This window comes from Crocodylus porosus, unplaced genomic scaffold (assembly GCF_001723895.1).
Source record: "Crocodylus porosus isolate Cpor-Errol unplaced genomic scaffold, CroPor_comp1, whole genome shotgun sequence".
Classification (NCBI taxonomy): domain Eukaryota; kingdom Metazoa; phylum Chordata; order Crocodylia; family Crocodylidae; genus Crocodylus; species Crocodylus porosus.
The window spans coordinates 11,408,548-11,432,775 of NW_017728907.1; the positions used below are offsets into that span (position 1 = coordinate 11,408,548).

Sequence of the window (24,228 nt, forward strand, 5' to 3'; positions counted from 1 at the left end):
CTGAACCAGACACACTAGTTACCCACAAGCATAGGTGACTGGTACCATCTGAGTTGTGGGGCATGTGTCCCCCTCAGTGACAGTCAGCGACAGGGGGGTACCCCCCCACAGAGCCAATCTCGCCAACTGGGGGCTATGTAGTATAGAGACACGAGAAGTAATTCAACTATTTGGCTTAATTACCAGTAGGCGCATCTACACAAGACACCTTACTGCATAGCAGACTAATTTGATGTGAAGCAAAGTGTCACCATCTATACATACATGGCAATTGGGGCACAGTAGACTAATTTACTGAGCTGCTGGATAGTACTGTCAGATACAAGTAGTAAATTACTGTGCTTAAATACATGTGCAGATGGTGACATCAGGATTGGTTTACTCCAGCTCAAATTGAGCGAGAGTATATACAGTCACATTAATTGCACATGTAGACACTCCCAGTCTAATAATAGCAGCCTAGGGTTGTTATGGGCTAAATTTATCCTGATAGCCTGCCACCCATACCTAAGCTAGCTGGTTTAAAAGCTACCCTAGCCATTTCTTCTTTGCATCGCAGTCTGGAGTGCAGACATACCTACCCTAATGGGCAAAGCAACTAGTCTGAGGTCACCTAGCAGGCCAGTGGTAGAGTGAGGAACAGAACCCATGGCACAGCCTGCCAGTCCAACATGTGATCCTCTGGAACTTGGGGCCTCCATCACACAGCAGCCAAGAAGCACACTAAGCCACTGTCTTCCTGCTTCTATAGGTCACCCAATGGGAGAAAAGCATCTCCCACCTTCAGTGCTTGTTGCATAGCAAGCCCAAGTGCCAGACTAGGAGGAGTGCATACTTCCCCTCTCCTCCCGTCTCCCCCTTCCACACCCCTCCACATACTCACAACACACTGCTTGTCTTTCAAAACTTTTTATTGTCAGCAAATAACAAAAAGAGTCAGTTTTGCTGTCTCACTGTGGGAGAAGTGGGTGTTCTGGTGGAAAGGAGCCTGAAGGAGATACAGCTGTTGGCAAGGCAAGTTCCCTTAACCTAGCATGCCCAGCTGAGTTGGAGACAGAGCACATGGTCTGCGGCTCTGCTACCATTACCTGCCTAGCAGGTAAGGAGTAGGGCAATGCAACGGCTGGGGCATTTATAAGGGGAGGGAGGTTACCTGGGGAGTGTACATCATTCTCTGAACCAGGAAGCACATTTACATCTGCTTATAAATAAACAAAGACATAAAAAGAACCACATACCACGAATGGGTCTCTTCAAAGCAGGCAGAGACAGGAGCCCTTGTACATTTCACAACACTCAGGTGTTTCCTAGCCACGGTCCCAACATTGCCAGACTCTCCCTACAGCCCTCACCGGCCTGCTGGGCATCAAAAGTGGAGAGATCCTCTATGGTGAAGACATGGTGCCTTGTGTACCCACTGGAAGTGCTCCCTCCCTGACCATCTTAGACTGCAGTGCTCACCTTCATGCCCAGTGCACTTTAGAGGGATGTGAGCTGCAGTTACACACTCCTCCTACAAACCAGGCTCTACTGGGTAGCACTGCTACTAGAATCCAGAGACCACCTACTGACCCGTCCTTGCAGAACAATACTCAGAAGCAGCTGCATGGCATCCTCCCCTGGGACATAACCACAATGCAGAGGACTCCCCTCACTGCTGGGAAAGAACACAGGGTTGGCATACTGAGGGCTGGTTCCCGCAAAATCCATGCTCCCAGTACAGCTGCCTGGTGAAGAGAACGAAGCAACAGTTTGCCAAGTGACATAGCAGAGCATTACCCCAGAAAGAAACGTGGTGGCCACTGATTCCCAGATAACACAGCACTTCCTGAGAAGCTGTATAGCCACTGACCAGACCTTCTGCCCTAGAAAGCCAGCAAGCCACGGTATGACAGTGACACAGCTGGAAGGCCACAAAGCCCTTCACTTGAGCTGTTGAGAGTCCCTGAGACAAGATCTTATCCTAACAATGTATCTACTTGATGCCTGGGTGGGAATTTAGGTGTATAGCTTTCTCCCAAGCTCATTCCAGGTTTTGTCCTTGGCACTCTAAGCACTGCCCAAAATAAGATTAAACTGTATGCTCACAGTAGAAGGTGCTCCCATGCAGACCAACCGGTACTTCTACCACACTTGCATCCTGCAATCCGGGTGACAGGCTGCCCAGTGCCACCCCACCCCGCTTTGTAGTGATTTGTGCCCAGATCTGCAGGCTCCTCTAACCTCACAGCCAGGAGAAACAGCCAAGTCTCACACTGCTCTGGGACCGCAGTTCAATAGGGACGAGCTAGAATTCAGCACTGTTCAAGTGGCAGTGCAGCAAGTGCCTACACTAGCTGGGGATCACATCAGGACTGCAAACTGGAACCCAGGCAAGGCCTCTTCCCCCAGAACACCCTACATGGTCAGACCACTTGGAGAGGGTTTAAAATTGATGTGCCAGGTGACTAAGAGTTATGCCCATGAAAATTCTCCCTCAACCCCCACCCACTGCCTAGGATGCAACTGAGGGCATAGGAGTCAACAGAGAACCCCACTGAGGGTTTAGGAGAGAGTCAGGCATGCTGGGAGTGACCAGAGAGATGCTTTCTACCTTTGCCTTTAAACATCAAAGCTTATATTATAGACTATATTATAAAATCCAGAAGGCAGGGCCACCCTGCCCAGAATACAAACAGCAGAGAGAGCACAGCTCTGTGACCAGCTGGGCTAAGGTCTGCTCCAATGCGGGACTTCACCATCACCGAGCTAAGCTACTTCTACAAACAGGAGTTTAGTAATGAGGAAGCAGTGTGAGTGGCCTGTGGTGGGCAGACAGGAAGGAACCTCCTAGGGCTGGTCCTTTGCTTCAGGGTCTTTGTCATAGATGTAACTTCCCACAGCTCCAGTGTTCACTCCTGCAGCAGAGACAAAGCCATGTGTCAGGGTAGGGCTGAGAGACCTGGGCAGGGCATGGAGGGCAGATATATCCCCAAAGACCTGGCAGGGGACCCTGAGCAGAACTCTAAGGATGAAACTGCAGCCATGGAAGATGGGGACTGAGGAAGCCAGGAGAAAGCCCAGTGCAGGAGACTGACACAAGCCTGTCCCTCCTTCCTCAGAAGCTAGCTCCAGGGTTTGACTCTGCCCTCCCTGCATGAAGGGAGCTCCCCCAGTCCACCGTGCTGGACCTGACACCACAATCCAAGACTTGCTGACCCCAGAGGGAGAAGGGCAGCTGCACATTAGAGAACATATTTACCCATGGCACAGCTGCTGGATGCTGCCCTCTCTAAAGAACTAGGAAACCTTTGACTAGTCAAGCCCTTTGGGGGACTCCCTGCCCCAGGCTCTGGGAGAGCTAGGTTACCCCTACTCTATCTTCTCTCTACTGACCAAATCCTAGGATGGCAACGCTCACAACACCCATTTAGTCCAGTGGGTCTTCCCCTTCCACAGCCAGCTCAGCAAGGTCATCACCCACCCCACCTGGGTCTGTATGTATCAGGCAGGATTTGGGAACCTTGCCTTACTCCACTCTCATACCTGCTCTGTGGAGTTGCTGGCTGCACACAGAGCCCTGCCGACCACCACCTGTCTAGCTGAACCATACAAACATGCCTGTTCAGATGCTACGCACCAGGCCATATTAACATGCATGTTCAAGTGCTATACACTGTGGGGGCACAGTGCCCACAACCACCAAGAGCAGCAGGTGGCCCTCCTGCACCCTTCCTGCCCTTGCCTTTGACCCCTGGAAGTCTCCTCTCTCCCCCAGTTTTGTCACCCCTCTCCAACGGTCCGCACTGCACACAGCACACTTACCCTTTGGCCCAAAGAGGATCCCGTAGCAGGGCTTATGGCAGTAGGGTTGCCCATCATGCTGCAGAAGGAGAGAAACACATCAGCACAGACACTACTCAACAGACACAGAGAACTGTCCTAGTAACCCTCCTAGGCTCCCCTGCCAAAGCCACAGCTGGGCAGCTGTGGAGCCACCAGGAAGCTGCCAGAGTCCTGTGCCACCTGCACTGGTGCCCTGGGAAGAGAACGCTGCTTGACCTGGAAGCTGTCTAGTGCTTCCCCTGTGCATACCCAAGGGCACACAGAGCTGTGGGACAGAAGCAGGCAGAAAAACACTTTCATCCCAGCTCAGTCCTAGCCTTCTTTCTCCCTATGACAGCACCACTCCAACCCCCAGTAGTGGCAGCTGCTCATAGTGGCACTCACCCACCCCACTTAACACTGTGCTGGGAGTAGCAGAATAGCCGACCACAGGCTTTTTCCTCCCATCCCAGCCTTCTCACAGCAGAGGTTTCCTCCATCACCAGCACTAGTTTCTCATTTCAAATCTGCTCTGACCTCTGGTGGGCAAGTCTGGAGTTGCTGAACAAGCCCGAGAGAAGTAGGAATCGGTGCCTAAGTCACGAAATGTGGGGGCAGCGGGCAGCGGAATGAGAGTACTGGCTAAGGCTACATAGGTAGGAAAGCCTTGGGACTGTGTTCAGCACTGCTTGCCCATTTCTACAGCCAGTGACCTAGCTACAGAGGAGCTCTAATCATGGACCCACTTCAGACAGCTGGCTGCGAGGACCCAAGCACTGGACAGCACAGGATGAGCCCTCTGTGCCTATTTCAATGCCGTGGAGTCAGGAGCACTGCCTCAGTGTATGCTCCCCTCTAGAAAGAGGCCAATGCCCAAGTGAGTGTTTGGTGTACCTTGGAGCACACAGTGCAAGAGCACCTCAGTGGAGAGGAAGGAGCCTGCACCAACATCTAGAGAAGGGGAGTTTGGTGTCTAGCCCTCTCCCATAGCTCCAGCATCCAGGGGGAAGGAAGGGCCAGAAAAAAAGTCTTGCTGGACAATGAGGGCCCAGGATTGCTCACACCTCTGCTCTCACACATGGGTTTTGGCCACATCATGTTAGCTTTGGGGATGCATGGGCCATGCTAAGAGCAAAGAGGGAACCCAATACTGTCAGAACGCAGCCTCTACTTAGTAAATACCTGGCACAGGGCATCACATACAGAGTTCTGGCTACGAGCCCCCCTGAGGTGGAAGGGGAAGATGTAATGCTGGTCAGGAGCACAAGAACCCTGGTCCCAAGTAGAAACCAACTCCTGGTTCCCCTCAGCAAGCCCCAGCCTGCCATACACACTCCTCTGTCCAGGTGATCTGCACCACAATGGATTCATCATCAAGCAGGTCAAATAAGGTCTCCTGCTGGGTGCAGCCCAACTACAGATACCACTTCCCCCAGACGAAACACCTTCTTTGCTTCACAGAGTGTCATTCAAGGCGAAGAGCAGAGCAGAAGCATGAAAGGCTCCTTTGGAGGGGATTTTATATTTGAGAAGTTGCATTCAGTCCTTTGCTGCTCTTAAATGGGCTCACCCAAGGAATACCTGCATGTACACATGCCTGGGGAAGGGGAATGCCTGCTTGAGGGAGAAAATAAATGCCAGGCAGTCAGTTAGGTCAGGACACGTCCCCAGTCCTTACCTCAGCATGGCCCCCAGGGGTTAGAGTCTTACTGCAACGTTCACAGCGCAAGCAGGGCCGGTGCCAGTCCTTCCCCAGCGAAGTTACCTTCTCAGCTGGAGTGGAGACAAAAGCAAAACAATCAGAGGGAGCTCTTCAATGCCTGTCTTGGCTTAAGTCTGTCCGAGTCATGCGTTCCCCAGTGCTAGCTCCCCTGCACCTCTGGGAAGGTGCAGAATTACTCACTAGCAAAGGTAGCGCAAGGTAAATGGGGGGGCTGTCACTGCACAGCAGTACAAGGGACTTTCAGTATTTTATGAGAGGTCCCTGCTAGGCATTGTGCAGAGCATTTGCCAAACAAAATGAGAGGACAGAGGGGCAGCAACCTGCCTGAGGTTGCCTGAATGCCTCTTGGAGCAGCTCCTGTCCCCTCATGTGATCATATCCTTCAGATCCCTCCTTTAGCAACCAACATCTCCCCACAATGGAAGCACAACCTTGTGATTAGGGCTCCCAGATATCAGCCCAGCAGCCTGGGTTCCACTGTTGACTCTGTTACAGACGCTCAACATGACCCTGGGCACATCATTTAATCTCTGGGGGCTGCTGCTTCCCAGCAGCCATTTCTATTTAGGATTTCATGCTGTTTGAGGCAGGAACTCTCTCTTTTCATGTCTGTATACAGCACTGACCCCATGGGCCCTGCCCTGTTCTGGGAGCTCACAGGAAAGAAACCACCACCAGGGTGTGAACAGGGCTTACCAAAGTAGACTCTCTTCCCACAGCGTGGGCACATGTTAGGCTCTCCAGTGAAGGTGGTGACACTGGAGGCTGGAACACAAAAAGAAAACAGTTTGAAGCCCTGACAAAATTAGAACAAATGCTCCCCCGATGGTACCGGGGCCATCTGGCTTTTCTGACAGCACTGACCAGTCACTCTGGCACCTCATGATGGCAGAGGGCTCTGCTCAGTGCCCAAGCCAAAGGTTTCTATCCACTGCAGAATCAACAGGCTAAAGCCCACCACTAGAAACTAGGGCTGGTCTCGTCTCTTCAAGCTGTATAAGAAATAGTATCCTCCCTCCTGCCCTGCCGTCTCAAACAAAATCAAAGGCACTCTGTTGTTTGTCACTGAAGCAGGAGCCAGCATTCCTCACTGATAAGCTATCATTGAAAAAGCAACAACCCATCATGGTCCCTGCAGTAGCTCAGCAAATCCCAGTTGGGTGGGGATTCGAAAATCAATTCCGTGAATCATAGAATCGCAGGGCTGGAAGGGATCCCGAAGGATCAGCGGGGTCCAGCCCCCTGCATGAGCAGGAAATCATCTGAGGTCAGGTGACGCCAGCCAGGTGACCGTCCAGTCTTCTGTTGAAGACCTCTAGGGTAGATGATTGCACCACCTCTGGGGGGAGCTTGCTCCACAGTTTGGACACTAGTTGTGAAGAAGTTTTTCCTAATGGTCAGCCTGAAACTGTCTTCCAGGAGTTTGTGGCTGTTGTTTCTAGTTTTCCCCCAGGGTGCCCAGGTGAACAGTTGTTCACCGAGCCCCTGATGTACGCCTCTGATATAGCAGTAAGCCGCAATCAGGTCCCCTCTCAGCCTTCTTTTCTTTAGGCTGAAGAGTTCGAGATCCCTCAGCCTCTCCTTGGACAGCTTGCCATGCAAGTCTCTGATCAATGCATAACATAGTAACAGAGGGAGGATACAGAGAGGAGGAGCACAGACCCAGCAAGGATGGAGTGAGTATGCGTGTGTGTGTGAAGGACGGCATGAGCTGGTGAAAAATGTGGAGGGAGACCACCCCACAAGCAGGTAGTAGTAAGGTCGGGGGAGGGGGTGAACCCCCTCCAAGGATTTCCTCTACAACTTGAGCACCTGTCTGTGCTACAGCATTAGTGCAAGGGAAAGCAAATACACAGGGAAACAAAGCACAGACAGCTCCCGTCTGTAGCTGACACAATGAGCTGAAACTGATGTGGGACTTATGCCCCTTCAGACATCAGCTACCCCAGAGTGAATGCACACATGTACGTATGCATGTACATCCACACCTGAACACAGGACCTGAGTTATAACAGCCATTATTTTTGCTGCAACAGCCCAGCTCCTCAAAACCAGAGATTATCTGAGAGAACATTCACCCCATGAAGACTCGAAGGGCTGGGGATGAGCACAAGCACACACTTGAGAACCCAGAGCTGTCAGGGGGGCTGCAAGCTGATGAATAAGTAAACTCAGTGGGGAACTTTACTGCTCCAAAAGCTAGGCCTCGGCTACCAACAAAGCACTTTAGGGTCCACCTGAGGTAGATGAACTCTTGGCTGGTTTAAGAGCCAATTCAATCCCACCGGTACCCCCTCTGAGCTGATTTCTGGACAAGCTGCAATAGTTCCCACAGTCTCCCCGTGGCGCTGTTCCACTGTGCCTGTCAACGGCTCCCCAAGCAGTGCGTATCAGGAGAGAAGCCAGCAGCTGTGGGGCAGCAGAGAGCACTGCATCAGAAACGGGACTAATGTGGATCCAGGACAATCCTGTAAGAGGCCACATACCAGTTCAGCAAAGCCCACAAGGATGCACTGGAGCCAGAGGGCTAGAGTTGGCCCAGTTCACAAAATCACTGAATCCTGTGAGACAGCCAGAGCCCCAGGGGGCCATACTAGCAGAGACACAGTTCTGACGGCCAAGAATGCCAACAGTGCACTGGGCCCAAATGCTAGGCCCATTGTATCACTGTACAGGTCAAGTCACCGTCCCACACAGGCTCCAAGCACAGACCGCAGCAGCATCTGTAGGGAGCCACAGCACAGCCAACTCAGTCAAAGTCTTAGCTACCACTCCTGTCCAGTCTGCCCTTACCTCACCTGTCCACTCATTTTGCAATCCCCAATCACCCCTAATACTCTCCTCCTTCCTTACTGGAGCTCCCTGGTCAACCTGCAGCATTCAATTTATGGCAGTGGGGTGACCCCCTTTGGCACCAACCTTTGCTAGGTCCTTTGGGTGGGGCGCTGACCTTCTTCTCTTCCATCTTTGAAACATGCTCAATGGGCCCCGGAGCCGTCTGCCCTTCAATCTGAGGCTTTTCATAGATGTAGGACCCAGCTCCACCAATGTTCACACCTGCAACAAGAGCAGCAGCATTTATAGAGGTCATATCCCAGACACCCTTCCAGGCTCTAAGCCTCCCAGTAGGCCAAAGCCAACTGGGCACAACCAGCTGCAAAGGCCGCACCGCCTGTCTCTTCAGCACACCTATGTCTGGCTTGCTCAGGGATGACACTTACTCAAATTGGACGTTTTGAAGACACACAGCTAGGCAGGCCTGACATGCATAAACTGCAGCCTCCAAACCCTTCTCCCATGTATGAGCCAGGGTTATCTGCCTCCCATGCTGTTTTTACCTTGGGACCATTTTATCTGCTGGGAGCAGACATAGTTGGAGGCAGTAACCCTCCCTGCAGCTTGTAGGGGAATTAGTTAACAGAGAACTGTCATGACTTCATTCCTCCACTCTCTTGACAGGACGTTTCCGCACTATCTCACAGGCAGGTCTGCAAAGAACACGTCCCATTAAAACTTATTGCTGATCTCGAGCCACTCTGTGCATGACTTGGGGGCCCAAGAAACAGAAACACTGACCTGGAGGCATTCTGGGTTTCCTAAAGGAAAATCCTGACACAGCTTTGGCCTGTGCTATCCTATTCTTGGGCCGTTTTCAGCATCCTAAACACCCTCCTGTCAGCCAAGACAGGAGGAGACAAGGCTGATGAATAATTCAAGAGAGGGCTACAGCCCTGGAAGTGCAGGAAATAAAAACCCTGAGGAAGGAAGCCAAAAAGAAGGGTCAGGAATGCAGACATACCTTTGGGTCCAAACAGTGTTGCATAGCAGGGCTTGTGGCAAAAGGGCTTCCCATCGTGCTACGAGAGAGAGAGGGGTGGGGGGGAGGACAGTCAGAAATGCAGCTGGCAGGAGCCTCTAAGAGGCACCAAACTCTTAGGACAGGCACGCTGCAGCACAGCTTCAGACACTGCAAACATGCTTGCACGTTTCATCCAGTGTACCAAAGGTACCTGAACACTGCAGACAGACAGTCAACTGGGAGGCCTAACACCAAACACTGGCACCCTTTAGACATATTAGTCACCCATGCAGTTCAGATGCAGAGGCAGGGCATTCTAGGAAGACCGGGGACTATCCATAAGCACAACCACTTTCTACCTCCAACAGCACAAGGGGTCCCCTACCAAAAGAACCCACCCCCAACTGTTAGCATCACTTAGGAGTTTGTCTAGCTTTTGGTCTCCAATGGCCTGTAATGAGCAGCACTATCCCAGGGCTCAGGAGAAAAGGACTGAAATCCCTGCTGCACCACAGTCCCTCTGCATGACCTGAGGCATGTCTCTGCTCCTCAGCTGCTCACATGTACAAAATGGGAGACCACAGTCTGGTCCTATTACATAGGGAGATGGCTGAGAACAGCCCCAGTGAAGGACCTTGGGAATGTATCCTCCACTCATTTCAGGGTAAAAAGCACTTATTAGAGCATAACCCACCCCACTCATGTCATGGAGCAATCTCCACACCTCCGAGCCTCTCTCAGCAGAATGGAGTTTGCCACAAAACACTAACCAACCTAATACAACTAGGCCTCTGTGGTGCCCTTCTGCACTCCTTAGAGGTACCTTAGAGGCAGACACCACGCGAGACTGCACTCAAAGGCATCCACTCTACAGGTAAGCTTGGTCTCTGTTCCCAGTCATTAACTTGCTCAATGTAAGCATCTGCAGAGCTCCCAGGCATTTGCCTGAGTCAGCATTCTGGTTTCTTTGCATTGATGTACCTCCCAAAGAATGAAACAGTCCCAGAGAAAAACACCACATGAAAGAGAGGGAGTGCCCAAACCCCACAGTATCTTTAGACTGAAACCCTGCAACATGACACAAGGAGCTGGTAACATATGATCTTGCTTTTTAACATAATCTCTGGGTTGGACTTTTTCTTGGTTTTTTGGGGCAAGGGAGGGAAAGGCAGGGGTTGGTATTTAATGGGAGCCATGCACGTCACTGTGGCAAGTTTGGGCCATTTCTTTTAAGTGACTGCTCATCTCTTCTGGAGTTTAGGCTGGATCGTTACTTCAGTATTGCAAAGAATTAAGATGGACTGTGTAATAATACACATACTGCCCACCTTCAGTCTACTGTCCACCTTCATATATAAAGAAATGCCAGTGCAGAAGGCTAAAAACATACATTGCTCCAGATGTATTGCGGTCTATATGCCAGAAGAGAAACATTTTTAGAAAGCAAGTGCACAGGATGGCAAGGCATCACACAAAGGGGTCTGTTAGCAGGATCTGGTGACTGGTGTCAGTCATCCTACATGAGGGAGAACAGAAACCTCACACCAGACCTTTCTGTGGCATAAGTTGCTACACTGAAGGAAAGAGATTTTAGAAATTCTGATGAGGTTTTAATGCCGATGTGGGCAAAATCCAGCCCACAGGCTGGAAGCAGTCCACCAAGTGATCCTATCCCATCCATGGCTGGTCCCTCAGCCCCACCTGGCCCAGCCCAAGCCATGATGCATGTAGCCGGTTCCAACCCCCTGGGCATGCAGCGGGGCTGGGGTTGCATGGCTGCTGGACTCAGTTTCCCAGAAGTCCTGGTAGTGGCTCCTTCTAATTGTGCTGTCAGAGTTGCTGACACTGCCGGCCCCACTGCCCAGGCACCCTGGCCCATCCTCCCTGCACCTTCCTCCAAGGGCGCAGGACAGAGCAGGCAGGTGGGCAGGGTCTCCACGGAGAGAGGCCCGGGACCCTCATGGGCAGGATGCGCTGGACTAAGTGGATGGGATGGGGCTGAGAAAGAGCAGATTTTCAGCAAAGGATGGGCAGGTGGGGCCAGAGCTGGAGCTGGGGCCAGGATCATGGGCTGGTGACAGTGTGGGGCCAGGGCATGCCCTGTTGCCAGGGGTCCCAGTCAGTCTCTATGAAGAGGCCCCCTGCCCACCACTCACGCCATCCAGTGCCCCTGGCCATGGGTGTGGAGCAGACAGGCCCAGGCTGGATTGGATCAATTGCCACCCCACCCCTCACCCCCAACTCCAGGCCCACAGCTCACCCAAACCCCTAAGTGGCCCTCCAGCCCAAATAATTGCCCACCCCTGTCTTAAAAAAAACAAAAAAAAACAAAAAACATTAAGATGAAGCCCATGGAGTGCTACCTGCAGGGCCACCATTACCAAAAGACCTGGTCAAAATACCCACACACAGTCAAGAATTTCAAAGATTTATTTCTGAAGTTAATCCTTGATATTTCTTTTCTTGTGCACACTAGTTTCAAAGATGATTTTCTAAAAAAAAAAAAAAAAAAGTACTTTCATTTGGTTTGGGTATTCTATCCAGCCAAGCAATCAAAATAGACATTAAGATAAATGGTCCTGAGGTTAGACAGAAGAACGCCAAAAATGGATAAACGTTATAGAACTTCATAGCCCCAGAAGCTCCCACAGGAAAAGCAAAAACAAATAACCATCTTCCCAATAAAAAGAACAGCCTTAAAACAGAGACAATGAAGGGAAAACAGCATCCACTGCACAAGCCAAATACAGTTATTTTTTGCTGTTGTTTACGATTTTCATTGAAACGTTCTGAAACATTGTGAAAAATTCAAAAATGTTCCATGAAAATCCAAGAGGCTGAATTCAGGATGAGCTCATTGCGACAAAAACTCATTTGCTGGAAAAGTGCTGATCAGCTCTAGGTGGAATGGGTTCAGATTGCTCTGTCAATTAAATGTCATAATATAGCTTTCCCAGGGGCACAGGTTTCAGGCACAACATCTCTGAAGCCTGCCAGGGTTCAAGCTAAAAACCTGACTGTACTGGAAATGCTGCATTTCTCATGGCACATGACACCCATTTATATCCCCAACAGATAAGATGCTGGGTCATAAGCCTAACACTGCCCTGTAGTTAGACACACAATCACCTGCACAGCTCCCGCCACTGAAATTTTGAAATCCATGTTTAATCAATACTTAGCTCTCCTCTACCCCACACAGCAGTGCCTTAAAGGTCATCATCATTATCCCCACTTTACAGATGGGGAACCTGAGGCACAGAGAAGGAAAGATAATTGTCTGAGGTCACCCAACATATCAGTAAAAGGGAAGCTAGGAGGGCTGCCACGGACACCCCTGGCCTTCCTCCCTGCACCACCATCTGTGCACTGTGCAGGGAATTCCAGGGCAAGCCACTGCCATAGGGCTTTCTCCAGAGCACATGAAGTGGTCGTGGCTCCTGGCTGGACAAGGAGGCATTCAAGTCTGAGAAGTTTACAGGCCAATGGAGGCAAGTGTGATACTTCAGGACAATCTGCCTGCAAGCGAACAGAGAGAGTGCAGAAAAGAGGTGGGTTATAAAGAAGAACAGAGGGAAGTAGCTATGCACCGGGGGAAGAACACAGCTTGCCTGGGATTTGGGAGACCTGGGGTTCAAGCCTAGCTCTGCCACTGAACTGCTCTCTGGCCTTAGGCAGGCCATTTTGTCTCCATAAGCTGGCTTCCCACACCCAACATTTGCCCATTTAGGCCACATCAAACATCCCATGCACGTGTGGGTTCCCTGGAGACAACAAGCAGCGGTGCACCTCATGCCACTGCTAGCTGTCCCTGGGGACTGCGTGTGCCACACACCCTCTGGCATGCAGCAAGTTACCCTGGGTGTGGTAAGGGAGGCTGAGGCTAGCACTGAGCTGGTCCCAGCAGCCTCACCTGGAGTCCTAGGGGCTGTAGCAGCAGTGATCCTGCCTCCCAGAGGCTGGCCAGCGGCAGTGTGGGGCTCCAGCCAGCCAAACTCCAGGTCTGAGTGGCGCACACTGCCCCTGCATATGCTGCTCCACTTTTCTCCCCTCACAGGTTTTTCTGATCCCTGGATATCCAGAGGTCATAGCAGAGAACTGAATGTGCAGTATGTGGTACCAGAGATGCATCTGCGGCACAGCCATGCTCACCTGGACATGGCTTAGGCTGTAAACTTTTTGGGACAAGGATCATTTCTCACTACATAACTGTGCAGAAACCTGGCACATTGAAGCCTTGATCTCAGGTAGTACTATAAACATACTAGTAGGGAGTAGAAGTCTGCTCAAGAAGGTGGGGACAAATGAGCTGTGAAACTGGGGTACAGGCTACCTCAGCAATGAGGACTAGGGAGATACAGGTCTACAAATGCCTTGTCCTGTCTTAACTACACAGGGTCTCCTTTCATTGCCCAGAAGCTGCTCTATGCCCAGGTTTCACCAGGATATTATGTTGGTGCAAGGCAGGAGCAATCTTGCCACTGGGATCAGAATAGGGTCACACCAGCAGTCAAGCCAGTGCATACTCACAGTGGCTGGGGAAGAGAGCAAGACATGATGCAGAGCGGGTGAGGGTGCTAGGTGAGTCTGGGGAGCTTCACTAAAGGAGAAAGGATTGGCCTGCCTGGGAGGGAGGGAGAGAGGGAGGGGGCGTTCTGCAGGGAGCCTACAAAGCAGGCGGCGCATCAGCTACACAGGCCAGGGTTCAGACCCCACAGAGCCAGGCTAAGGAGCTGCCACGGGAAAGGCAGGGAACTTCCAAAAGATTTGACTTCTCCCTTTTTGGCCTGGCATAAAAGTCCCTTCCCAGACACAGCACTGTAGCACTCGTTTCCACAGAGCCACTATCTGCACCCTGCTATCAAATGGGCTGGTTCCTGAAGGGAAAGAGGTTTTCACTCTGGGAAGTGTGATAGACTGCGAGTCCTTCTCCCTGATGTCATGCCCTTATCACGAGGGCTGGGCCATGTGCACTGCCATCAGTTAGAGCAGCTGATGGAGAGACAGGACTGAGCATGCCAGAGGGCCTGAGATAATATTATTCCAGCTCCCAGCAGCCGTTTCCCCACCAGTCACTGGGAAAAGAGTCAAAGAAAAGAGAAAAAGAGCATTTGTGGTCTCTGGCACCAGGTCTTGGATGCTCAGCACATGTCCCTCTGCACGGAGCAGAGGAAATCAATTGGCCACATGTCTTCTCCCCTTGTTAAATGTGGAATGCGTCCCCAGAGGCAGGAACTCATGAGCCTCCCACGCAGAAGCACCCATCCAGCTGGGACGCACCAGGGCACATGCCTCCAGGGCAAGTCGCCACAAGATCCACTCTTTTCTTCCAAGGCACTGGGCAACCTTGGCCTCTCTGGCCAGACAGGCCACGAGGCACTTTGTTTGCCACCTGGCTCTGCTGCCTTGAAAGGCACCAAGATTCTGCAGACTGCATGAGCCAAACAATATTTACTGCTGCAGGGACCTAACTGGGGAAAGGACTTAACAAGTATAGGTAGAGCTGGGAACACTGGGGCAGGCACCAAGCAAGCTTCCTTTGCAAGCTAGCTCCTCCCAGCAGCCTGCCCTGCACTGCCAATGCATCTACTTTGGACCTACAGCAACCCCTGCTCTTTAAATCCACTTCTCCCATCTCCTCCCACCCATGATATGGATCTCAGCCTGCTTCTTTCTCTGCCTGGCCAGTGAGCTGCAGCAAACCCTGCCTTTCTCCCCTGAGCCCTGCTAGTACCTACCAATCATCCCCCAGCCTCATCTACTGCACCCTGTCCTGAAACAACTCTGAAGCTGCAGCTGGTCTCTAGCCATCCCATGCCTGCTGTCCATGGCAATGGGGCTCCATCTCAGCTAGGGAGACCCTGAAGTAGGTGGATAGGCAGCAAGTCCCTGAATCTCTTTTCCCCTGAAGCTAAGAGAGGCAGACACAGATTAATGACTATGTATCTCAGATCCTGGCCCCTGTCACAGGTCGTGGCCCTTGTCATTTGTGAAGAACAAAGAATAAGCTGGCATCACAACATCCCTTGGGACCCCTGCGTCACAAGCATTCCCCTTCCTCATTCCCTTATAGTAAATGCCATTACTGGTCACACTAGCTACCATAGTCTCTCCTTTCCTTGCCCGAGCAGAGCCCAAAAGCCAGGAGTCTCCCCAGAAAAATCAGAGCTTGTAAACCCAACCAGACCCTCCGGTCACTCCATGCTGGGGACCATCCTTCACTTGGCTCAGATCATCTTGCTCAAAGTTTGGCAGAAATGAAGTGTTCTTCAGCCAGAAAGAGTGTGAAAAAACAAGCAAGCACAAGGAGAGCATGCAGAGCCGCACCACCACCTGCAGAGGGACCTGGCTCCAGCCTGCAACGCTTCGTTGCAATGCAAGCAAAGTTGCCAGAGCCCCGTGATACAGCAGGCCAGTGAGCCAAGCAGGCAAGCTGCCTTGCATCCTGGGACCACACCTCCTTTCAGTGGAAAGTTGAAAAGCCCAAGCCTTTCCCCCCACCATTTGAGGACATCCCATTAGTGGCTCTCCTTTAAATAAGCCCAGACAATGGTGGGATCTTTGAGGCCCATCCAGACAAGTCCCTATTGCTCCTCTCTCAGTGCACGGCACTGGTGCAGGCACACCCCCAGCCTCATCAAGAGTGTGGCTGGGAACAGTTGTCTCTAGTGATCTAGACTCAACAGTCCCAAGGAGCCCCTCCTGGCCCAGAGCTCCTTATCTGAGGAGCTCTCAAACCAAGCTTATGAGTCTCCATTGTTACGCACAGTCCTCTGCCTCCAGCTTCACACTGGCTGAACCACATGGGTGCTAAGACAGACCACAATTCACACTTCAGAGCCAGCATTCAAGGTCGGGAGCCCATGCCGTCTGCTCTGGCTCTTTCTGCCCTAGCTGCAGGGGGCATAGACATTCCTCCAACCTTGCCCCCATCCCCACAGGTCTCAGTCACCTGCTCTGACAGTCAAGCTCTGGGCTGATGGAGCTAGTTTGTATGGCAACCTGACCTGCAGGCGGGGGAGCAAAGATGTGCAAGTGCTTGAGATTCCCATTGCTGCTCCCCACAGCTCCCAAGACAGCCTGCTGCTGCCACCGCACAAGGAGGCAGAGCCAGATCCCACCCCTGCCCCAAGGACAGGAGGGCTGCAGACTTGTACCACAGAGCAGCAGGGTCTGCTCAAATAGGACATGCCTTAATGAAGCACATGGCTGCACCCCCATTCTGCAGGTGGTACAGGTAGAAGAAATAGAGGGACTAAGGACACTAACTCCAGAGTGGCTTTCATTTTCTTCATAAGTACAGGATATTGCCTATTCTTGGAGACAGGAGGAATAGGCTTCAGGTCCGATCCTGCCTGTATCACGGGGCTCTGGCAACTGGCAACTCTTGTCCCTACAATCTTACCCCAACTCAGTACTCATGCAAGCTGAGGGAGTAGGGGACAGGCCAGCCAGCCCCTCAGCAGGGTCAGTACAGCCAGCCAGCAGGCCCTGCAGCTGGCCCACCTGCTTCGGCTTACAAAGGCCAGGGCCGAACACTGTTTGCAGTAACAGCAAACGGGAAACATCGCAGATTCTGGGGATACAGCTACCTTGTTTATAAAACAAGAAGCTCTGCCCCATTCACCAGCTGCTGCTGCTGTTGTTTCAGTTAGTTCAGTTCAAGCAGGTGTCTGACTTGAGCTGAACCCACTCCCAAACAGGCTAGGACTGCATTTTACAAAGAATGAGAAAGCTGTTTAGACTAGGGATGAGGAACACCTGCACCTTGCTGAGCTTCCACACTCTAGGCAGGTTTCACCGACACTGATGGAGCCAGCTGTGAGCCCAAGTTCAAAACTAGGCCTGTCTTTCTGTCTCCAAAGCCTTGCCTCCTATCCTAGTGCAGCACCATTTCTCCTAAAATGAGCGAAGGCATCAGGGAAGCCCTCAAAACAAAGGCCTCTCACTTCTGGCACTTCCTTCAATAGGGTCCACTGTAGTACACGATCCTGTGGGCACTGCAAGGGTCTCTCCCTTTATTCCAACACATTGCCTTTAGTAGAGATGCTTTAAAAAGGGTTTCTTTTGCTAAGAAATGCTAACTCCCCAAGCAGGGACAGTCCTCCACTGCCTTTTGCAAATCTTACTTTTCTCTGCCAGCTGGACACAGATAATGCCCACTCTGCTCCCAGCAGCTGTGTCACACACCAGCTTGCCAAAATGGAAAAATATAGATGGAATAAAGCTTATGTCCCAGAACAAGTCACTCTGGGAAGAGAGGCTGGAAATCAGACACATCTTAAACTTGTTACACAACCAGTTGAAGTGTTCTGGGAATTCAGAGCAGTCTAAAATGTTTATAAATTAATAACGCCATTTGCACCTCCCCATGAAACACTCTACAAACTCTGTGCTTGTGGCCAGCTGCCACAGCAAGAATGGCAAAGCCCAGTCAAGAGGATGCAAGAACAGCAACTGTGGAGAGAGCTTTACAGGATGTAGGAAGGATGAAGAGGAAGAAAGGCATCCAAAGAACTCCCTACCCTGCTCCCAACTAAGGGTGAGCCAAAGTGGTCTGGGTCAAGCCAGCACCACCCCATGCTCAGAGGGACTTTCTAGCTGCTCTTAGCTGCTGAGCACCTCTCTATTTGATTCCACCAGACTGAACCAACCAACTAGGAAACCATCCTGATTGCAGCAAAGACAGGCCAGCGGTGATCCCAGCTGGAACCAGCGGTGGTCCATCTGAGCGGGACGTGGTCCGCACAGATACCATGGCTCCCTCCCAAGCGCTGGGGCAAGGCAGATTGAGTGTCAGGTACACAATGCACTGCAGGTGGGTTCTCCAAAGTGCCTCAGTGACTTCAGTTGTACTCATGCTGCCAAAGATCACAGAGGCACTTGTGACAATCCCACCAGATGCCCTGTAACAAGCAGGTGCAAGATCAAGAGACCCCCCACTTAAAATGGAGGAAGGTGAAGGAAGAGGATTCGGCTCCATTAACAGAGAGAGGACATCCCAAAATACAGGAGGCTGGCAGAATCAACCACGCTCACACATCTTACCATCACCAGCTGGTTCTCCCAGCAAAGACTCCACACAGCACTGGAACTAGCAGAGTCTATAGGGAGAGGCAGGGCTCATGAAGGACAGAGCTGACAGCTGTAACGCTGATGAACACTGCCAAGCCAGAGCACAGAAATAAGCACTCAGCAGGGGCCCCTGAGCCACCCTCACACCCTTGAGCAGACAACAGGACTTCTGAGAAGTCAGAATGCAGAAGGAGGGCCCAATTCTGAAGTCAACAGGAGTTTGGCTATAGGCCCCAAATGGAGCAGAATCTGGCCTTTTATGGTTAAGCAGCAAACTCTCAAACGTCAAATCTGACCCCAAGGTACAAAACCACAGATAATTCACCCAACATAAGACATACAAGAGCTGGTAAATGCTATTCTCAGCTCAATATCTGACATTCATGGTAAGAAAAGGCTCCAGTCTCTCAAGAACTGCATGTATGGTATGGCGCTGTGCTAAAATATAACAGCTAGCAAGTGCCAGACACTAATGAGAGCTAATCCCAGCACCAGTTAAGTCTGTTAAAAGTCAGTGACACTTTGGCATGCAAAGCGCTATATAAAAATCAAGTTTCAAAAACATTTGTTTCAACTCTCTGACCCTAACACTGCACTTTAAACAAAATAAAAAACCACAGCACTACAACCGGAACGTTTGCTGTGGTTGGTGACAGAACCTGCAGAAGAGCAAGAAGTGGCTTACAGCTCCCTTTTTTTGGCTCCCAAATCCTAGGATATTCAGGATTCAGTCTGGCCCTAGAGCAAGCTAGTGCAACTTTGGGGGGTACTCTAACGCAGGGCAGTCCAAGACAGTCTGCAGAGCCCTTTCACCCAGCCCACAGGGCTCTCGGAGGGGCCAGGGCCCACTACGAAATTCCCATGTATGGAACTTTGCTGAAGAAACACGTCGGTGGTAGGGGGATTAGCAACAGCTGCGGTAATCCCTGCAGTGCTGCCACTGCTGCTCATTTTACCCCCAGCCTACAAAGCTCCTTGCAGTTCAGATCCAGCCCAAAAGGAAAAGCACATTTTAGAGCAGGAGTGTCATCCTTACAATGACTGGAAGAGCCTCACAAACATCCCTTCAGAGATGCTGGGACCACCAGGGTTCAAGGTACACTACCCACACCCTCCGTACACACTTCCCTTCAAGACACCCTCTCCTCTGCTCCATTCCCCCAACCCCCACAGTTTGGCTTAGAGTTTCTACAGCTACCGGCCTCAGTTGCACAGCACAGATGGACCATTTTCTATTCCAGATTTCTCGTTAAACATCCAACTTAATCCATGACTCTTCATACCATTAAACAGATACTGGAGATACCCAAGACAGGGAAGTGCCAACTCAATGTTACCATGACAACACTTAATTTCCTGCTTGTTGGCAATTTTAACATGCATTATTTCCTTTTTATTTTAGAAATGAGACTCATTGTCTCAGTGGTTTCAGTTCTGAAGGGATTGTTCATTCACTTTGACCCCTTTGACCCCATCTACTTTACCACCCTTCTCGCCCTCCTCCAGGAAAGATACCAGGCCTCAGGAAAAACAATGTTTCATGTGTTGAGAGTCAAGAACTCCCACAGTTAAAGTTATCTGCATGTGAAAAATGTAGTAGTCAAAGTAAGGCAAGAACAGATTCTTCATCCAGGTCTAGCAGTTGTAGCAGCTAAGTGGACTGCACTCTGTCCTCCAATGAAACTCATCATTAGGCTGAGATCAAGCATGGGAAGTGCATGAAATCTGGAGAGAGTTTGCTACCATAACCTGTGCACGAGTTCCAGATATCAGACAGTGTAGCTTGTTCAAAACTGTGGAGCTGTTGGGGGTTCACCCCCAGGCCTACAGCTACAAGTCATGATGCTGACTAGAAGCTGGATATCCTAATAGCCCCCACCAGAGGCAAAACTATGTTCTACAGGAACGCAAGGAATATAGCCGTATTTTCAAATAAAATTCAAGTTATTTGTTTAAACCCATTAGGAGCTTAATGGAGAATGCAAGCTCTTCTTCCCCTGGACGGAGCCAGGCCACCTGTTTCTCCCATCCCCATACATCTCCACACCTAAGTGCTGATTTGAGTTTGGCAGCTGCACTCTATTCCGCCCCCTCTCCCATCTTGTACGTGCAACAGAACTAGCCAAAAAGCGTCCACCTTTGCTGACAACAACTTGAGTGACAACTCAGGAAGTACTAGCACCACCCCACTGGATTCTTTTCATTGCTATGCAGGGAAAGCAAAATGTCAATGAGTGTCACATGTTCCCAGAATCTCTCAGCAAGGCAGAGTCCCTGAATTGGCCTATAAAAGCAAGGCCTTGTGCTGCACCCCCACCCCCCCATAGCATTTTCTTCTGGCTGTAATGCAAGAAAACTGCATCTCATCAATCCCAAAACTCTATGGACTGGTTCAGGGTTTATCCCGCCCCACCCTGCAAAAGAGTGTGTGTATGTGCGTGTGGGGGGGGAGTAGGAAACTTAGAAATGCCCAATTTCCAGTATTTTAACTGATCCAGTTTTCACAGACCCCAATACATTGACCTTGGGACTCACACAAACCAAAGAGCTCCCGCTGCAGGTCTGCTTTGAGCAGGGGTGGATTCAAGGCAGGATGCAGTGGTGTGGTCATAACTCCTTCCATCATGTAGCACAGTGAGCCCTCCACCCTCTCAGCCAGCAAAGAACACCCAGGAGGAGAGAGGCAGGATGGAAGCAAGCATTGGAAGAGGGGACCCACCCAGCTGCTGCCACCACTGTCCCGGAAGCCCAGCACACCACACAGCCACTCCCTGCAGCCCAGCTGAAGCAGGGCAGGAGTGGCCCTGGAGCAGACAGAAAAGCCCTGACGTGCAGGTCAGTCTGGGAGCTTTCCACGCCTACTTCCTGCCCAAAGCCCCCACACCCAGTGTCCCATGCCAGCCCAGAGGTTCCAACTATGCCTTGCGCCCATGCTCCCTCATGGTCTGAGCTACAGCATTGGTTGCATTTGTTATACCCACCTTCTCTAAATCCTAGACCTGCCTATGGATTTTAGTGGATATTAGGATCCTGGAAGGGCCTTGCTTGCCTCAAAACTCCCACCTTCCCCCCAGGCTATCCTAGCTGCACAGCTCAGCCTCCCTAAGCAAAAGAAGTACATGACTCTCAGAACATTTCACAGCTAGTTTTGATTAAAAGCCATCCTCCTTATACCACTGAGGATGCAGTTGCACATTACACTTAGACCATACTAAGGGCACTTAAAATGTGGGCATCCACACATCAAAGCTTGTTAACACATGCTAAGTGCTCTCTGAACACCTAAAAGTTATGCCACTTCGGGCAAGGGTTAACTCTGGGCTGCGCTACCTACCTTATGTTGCGGTTACTTCAACCTGTTCCACCAAAATAAAATGAGCAATTTGCAGTCCACCAGCATCTCAGGATGTACAACCCCGCACCCCTGCCCACCCCACCCCCCAACCAAGGATAAGAGTCCAGGTGCCCATGCCCCCCGCCTCTGACTTGCCAGCCCTCTAGTGGCAAGTCAGAGCTGTGCAGACAAGAAACCCTTAAGGTCCAACTGCTCACAGCATGATCTAACTCAGGGGTGGGCAAAATACAGCCTGTGGGCCGGATCTGGCCCGCGGGGCCAATGCCAGTGGGGACCAGAGCAGAGTGGCAGGAGCGCGGGGTCCCAGCCGGCAGGGGCTCTATGGAGCCGGGCCAGCTCCCCCCTCTCCCTGCTGGTGCAGCCCAGCCTGGCTCCACAGACCCCTGCCAGCCAGTGCCCTGCTCTGGGCCCCACCAGTGCTGTCCCTGGGACACTGGTCCCAAGATGGTGACCGGGGCGGGGTACCTCTCAAGGGGCAGGGCTACCCATGCGGCCTCCTCCATAGCCTGCCAAAACTGGGTAAGCGGCCCTCTGCCCAAACTAATTGCTCGCCCCTGGTCTAACTGTAGCATCATTTAACACAAGTGTAACACGTAACTTCACCCCGAGGGCTGGAGACAAGCCTTTGCTTCCACCCCAAACAACAGCATCCCATGAACTGCCCCCCCACCCCTCCACCCCCCCAAGCGGTCATTCAACTTCAATCCCCAGACCAGTTCACATGTCTACCCCTGCTCCTGCACTCCAGGGTCAGAGTAGGAAAGAGGAGGAAAATACAACACTTTTGCACTTTGCTCTCACCTCAGCATGGCCCCCTGGGGTCAGGGTCTTGTTGCAGCGTTCACACTTCAAGCAGAACTTGTGCCAGTCTTTGCCCAAAGAGGATACTTTCTCAGCTGCATGAAAGAAAACAAAACAAAGAGAAAGCAGGATAAGCCTCTGTTTCACTGGGGTAAGGAGGCCAACAGCAGCCATCTGCTCAGCTGTGGCAAGCAGCCTTCTTGTGAGTTCCAGACTAGAGGCCAAAGCCAGACGTGGAGCCCATGTACAGCTGTGTCTGCATTTGAAGGGGTTGCACTGTTATTAGGAAGGTAAGTATACACAATAAGCTTTGCCATTTAACTTGATGCTAAATTGTTCACACTGGTAGAATTGCTTAAAGCTGTGGCGTCTCAGGGCCTGCTCTGGTGTTTGTACCACCACACAAACACCTTTATTTGGATGCCTCTGAGGAGCAGGAAACATTCTCTCAGGAACTTTCCCCAAAAGTCACTTCCTTCTTCTCCTGTCCAAAAATGACAGGAACCAAGGGCAGTACGACCCAGGGGAACCCAGGCAGGTTCCAACAACAGCAGGCCTGCCTGGCCAGCCCCCCAGCCAGGGGTTTCTGAGCTGGGAGCACGTGGCTGCCCCGGCAGGGGAAGCTCAGGTAAGAGGGGGGGGACCTGGGCAGGGAAGGAGCGAGGGGAGAAGCGGCCCACCCCCACACACCTGGTGCCCCATGTGGGGCTGCCTGTGCCCACTCCAGACAGCCCCACGCAGGCTGCAAGTGGCTGCAGCGCGGGGCACAAGCTACAGGGCGGGGGAGGGGCCGCTTTCCCCCCTCCCACTCAGCTTTTCCCTGGGCTCCTTCCCTGCACAGAGAAAAGTGGCCCCTCGCCCACTCCATGGCTGGCACCCCGTGCTGCAGGCACTTGCAGCCTGGGCGGGGCTGTCCGGAGCAGGCACAGGCAGCCCCAGGCCGGCTGTGAGTGGCCTCAGCGTGGGGCACCGGCCATGGGGTGGGAAGGAGCTGCTTTCTCTCCCCCTCTGCACTCAGCACCACTTTGTAATGCAGCCCCACTGCCAGGCTGGCAGCGAGGCAGGTTACAAGCTAGTGCTGAGCGCGGGGAAAAATGGCCCCTCACCCACCCCATGGCCGGCACCCTGTGCTGCAGCCACTCGCAGCCTGCCTGGGGCCGTCTGTGCTTGCTCTGGACAGCCCCACACGGGATACAAGCACCTGCAATGCAGGGCGCCAGCCACGGGGCAGGTGACGGGCCACTTTTCCCCATGCTCAGCACCAGCTTCTTCCCTGCTGGCGAGCAGGGGGTCAGAGCTGTGTGCTGCCCCCTGCCTGCACCGCAGGTCTGGGGGGCACTAGGTGTGAGTGGGCAGGGACCCAGTGGGAGCACAGGGCCCACACCGGTGCCTCTGGGTCAGTGCCGGTGGGGCCCAGAGCAGGGTGGCAGGAGCGCGGGGTCCCAGCTGGCAGGGGCTCTATGGAGCTGGGCCAGCTCCCCCCTCTCCCTGCTGGTGCTCCCCAGCCTCCACAGACCCCTGCCAGCCCGCGCCCTGCTTTGGGCCACACTGGTGCTGGCCCGCAGTCAGCCCCTTTGTGCGGTGCATGGTGGGAGCGATGCGTGCCAAAATATAGTCTCCTGTATGGATCTGTGCTCGTTGTCTGACACGTGTTTCTGTAGTTTTTTCCAT

General features: G+C 52.1%; 1 protein-coding gene and 1 long non-coding RNA gene across 2 annotated transcripts in view; one reads left to right on the forward strand and one right to left on the reverse strand.

Moving 5' to 3' along the window:
- Positions 1–893: 893 nt before the first annotated feature.
- Positions 894–24,228, reverse strand: part of CRIP2 (cysteine rich protein 2) — a 55,784-nt gene continuing 32,449 nt past the window's right edge. The window contains exons 2-8 of the mRNA XM_019530733.1: positions 22,558–22,652; positions 9,327–9,384; positions 8,447–8,584; positions 6,224–6,292; positions 5,483–5,577; positions 3,805–3,862; positions 894–2,897 (exon numbers count right to left, since the gene is read on the reverse strand). Coding sequence (XP_019386278.1) covers positions 2,830–2,897; positions 3,805–3,862; positions 5,483–5,577; positions 6,224–6,292; positions 8,447–8,584; positions 9,327–9,384; positions 22,558–22,652 — 581 coding nt within the window. The 3' untranslated portion in view covers positions 894–2,829. The remainder of the gene's footprint in view (positions 2,898–3,804; positions 3,863–5,482; positions 5,578–6,223; positions 6,293–8,446; positions 8,585–9,326; positions 9,385–22,557; positions 22,653–24,228) is intronic.
- LOC109307079 overlaps positions 22,659–24,228 on the forward strand; it is a 2,307-nt gene continuing 737 nt past the window's right edge. The window contains exon 1 of the long non-coding RNA XR_002100155.1: positions 22,659–22,847. This is a non-coding gene — a long non-coding RNA (uncharacterized LOC109307079). The remainder of the gene's footprint in view (positions 22,848–24,228) is intronic.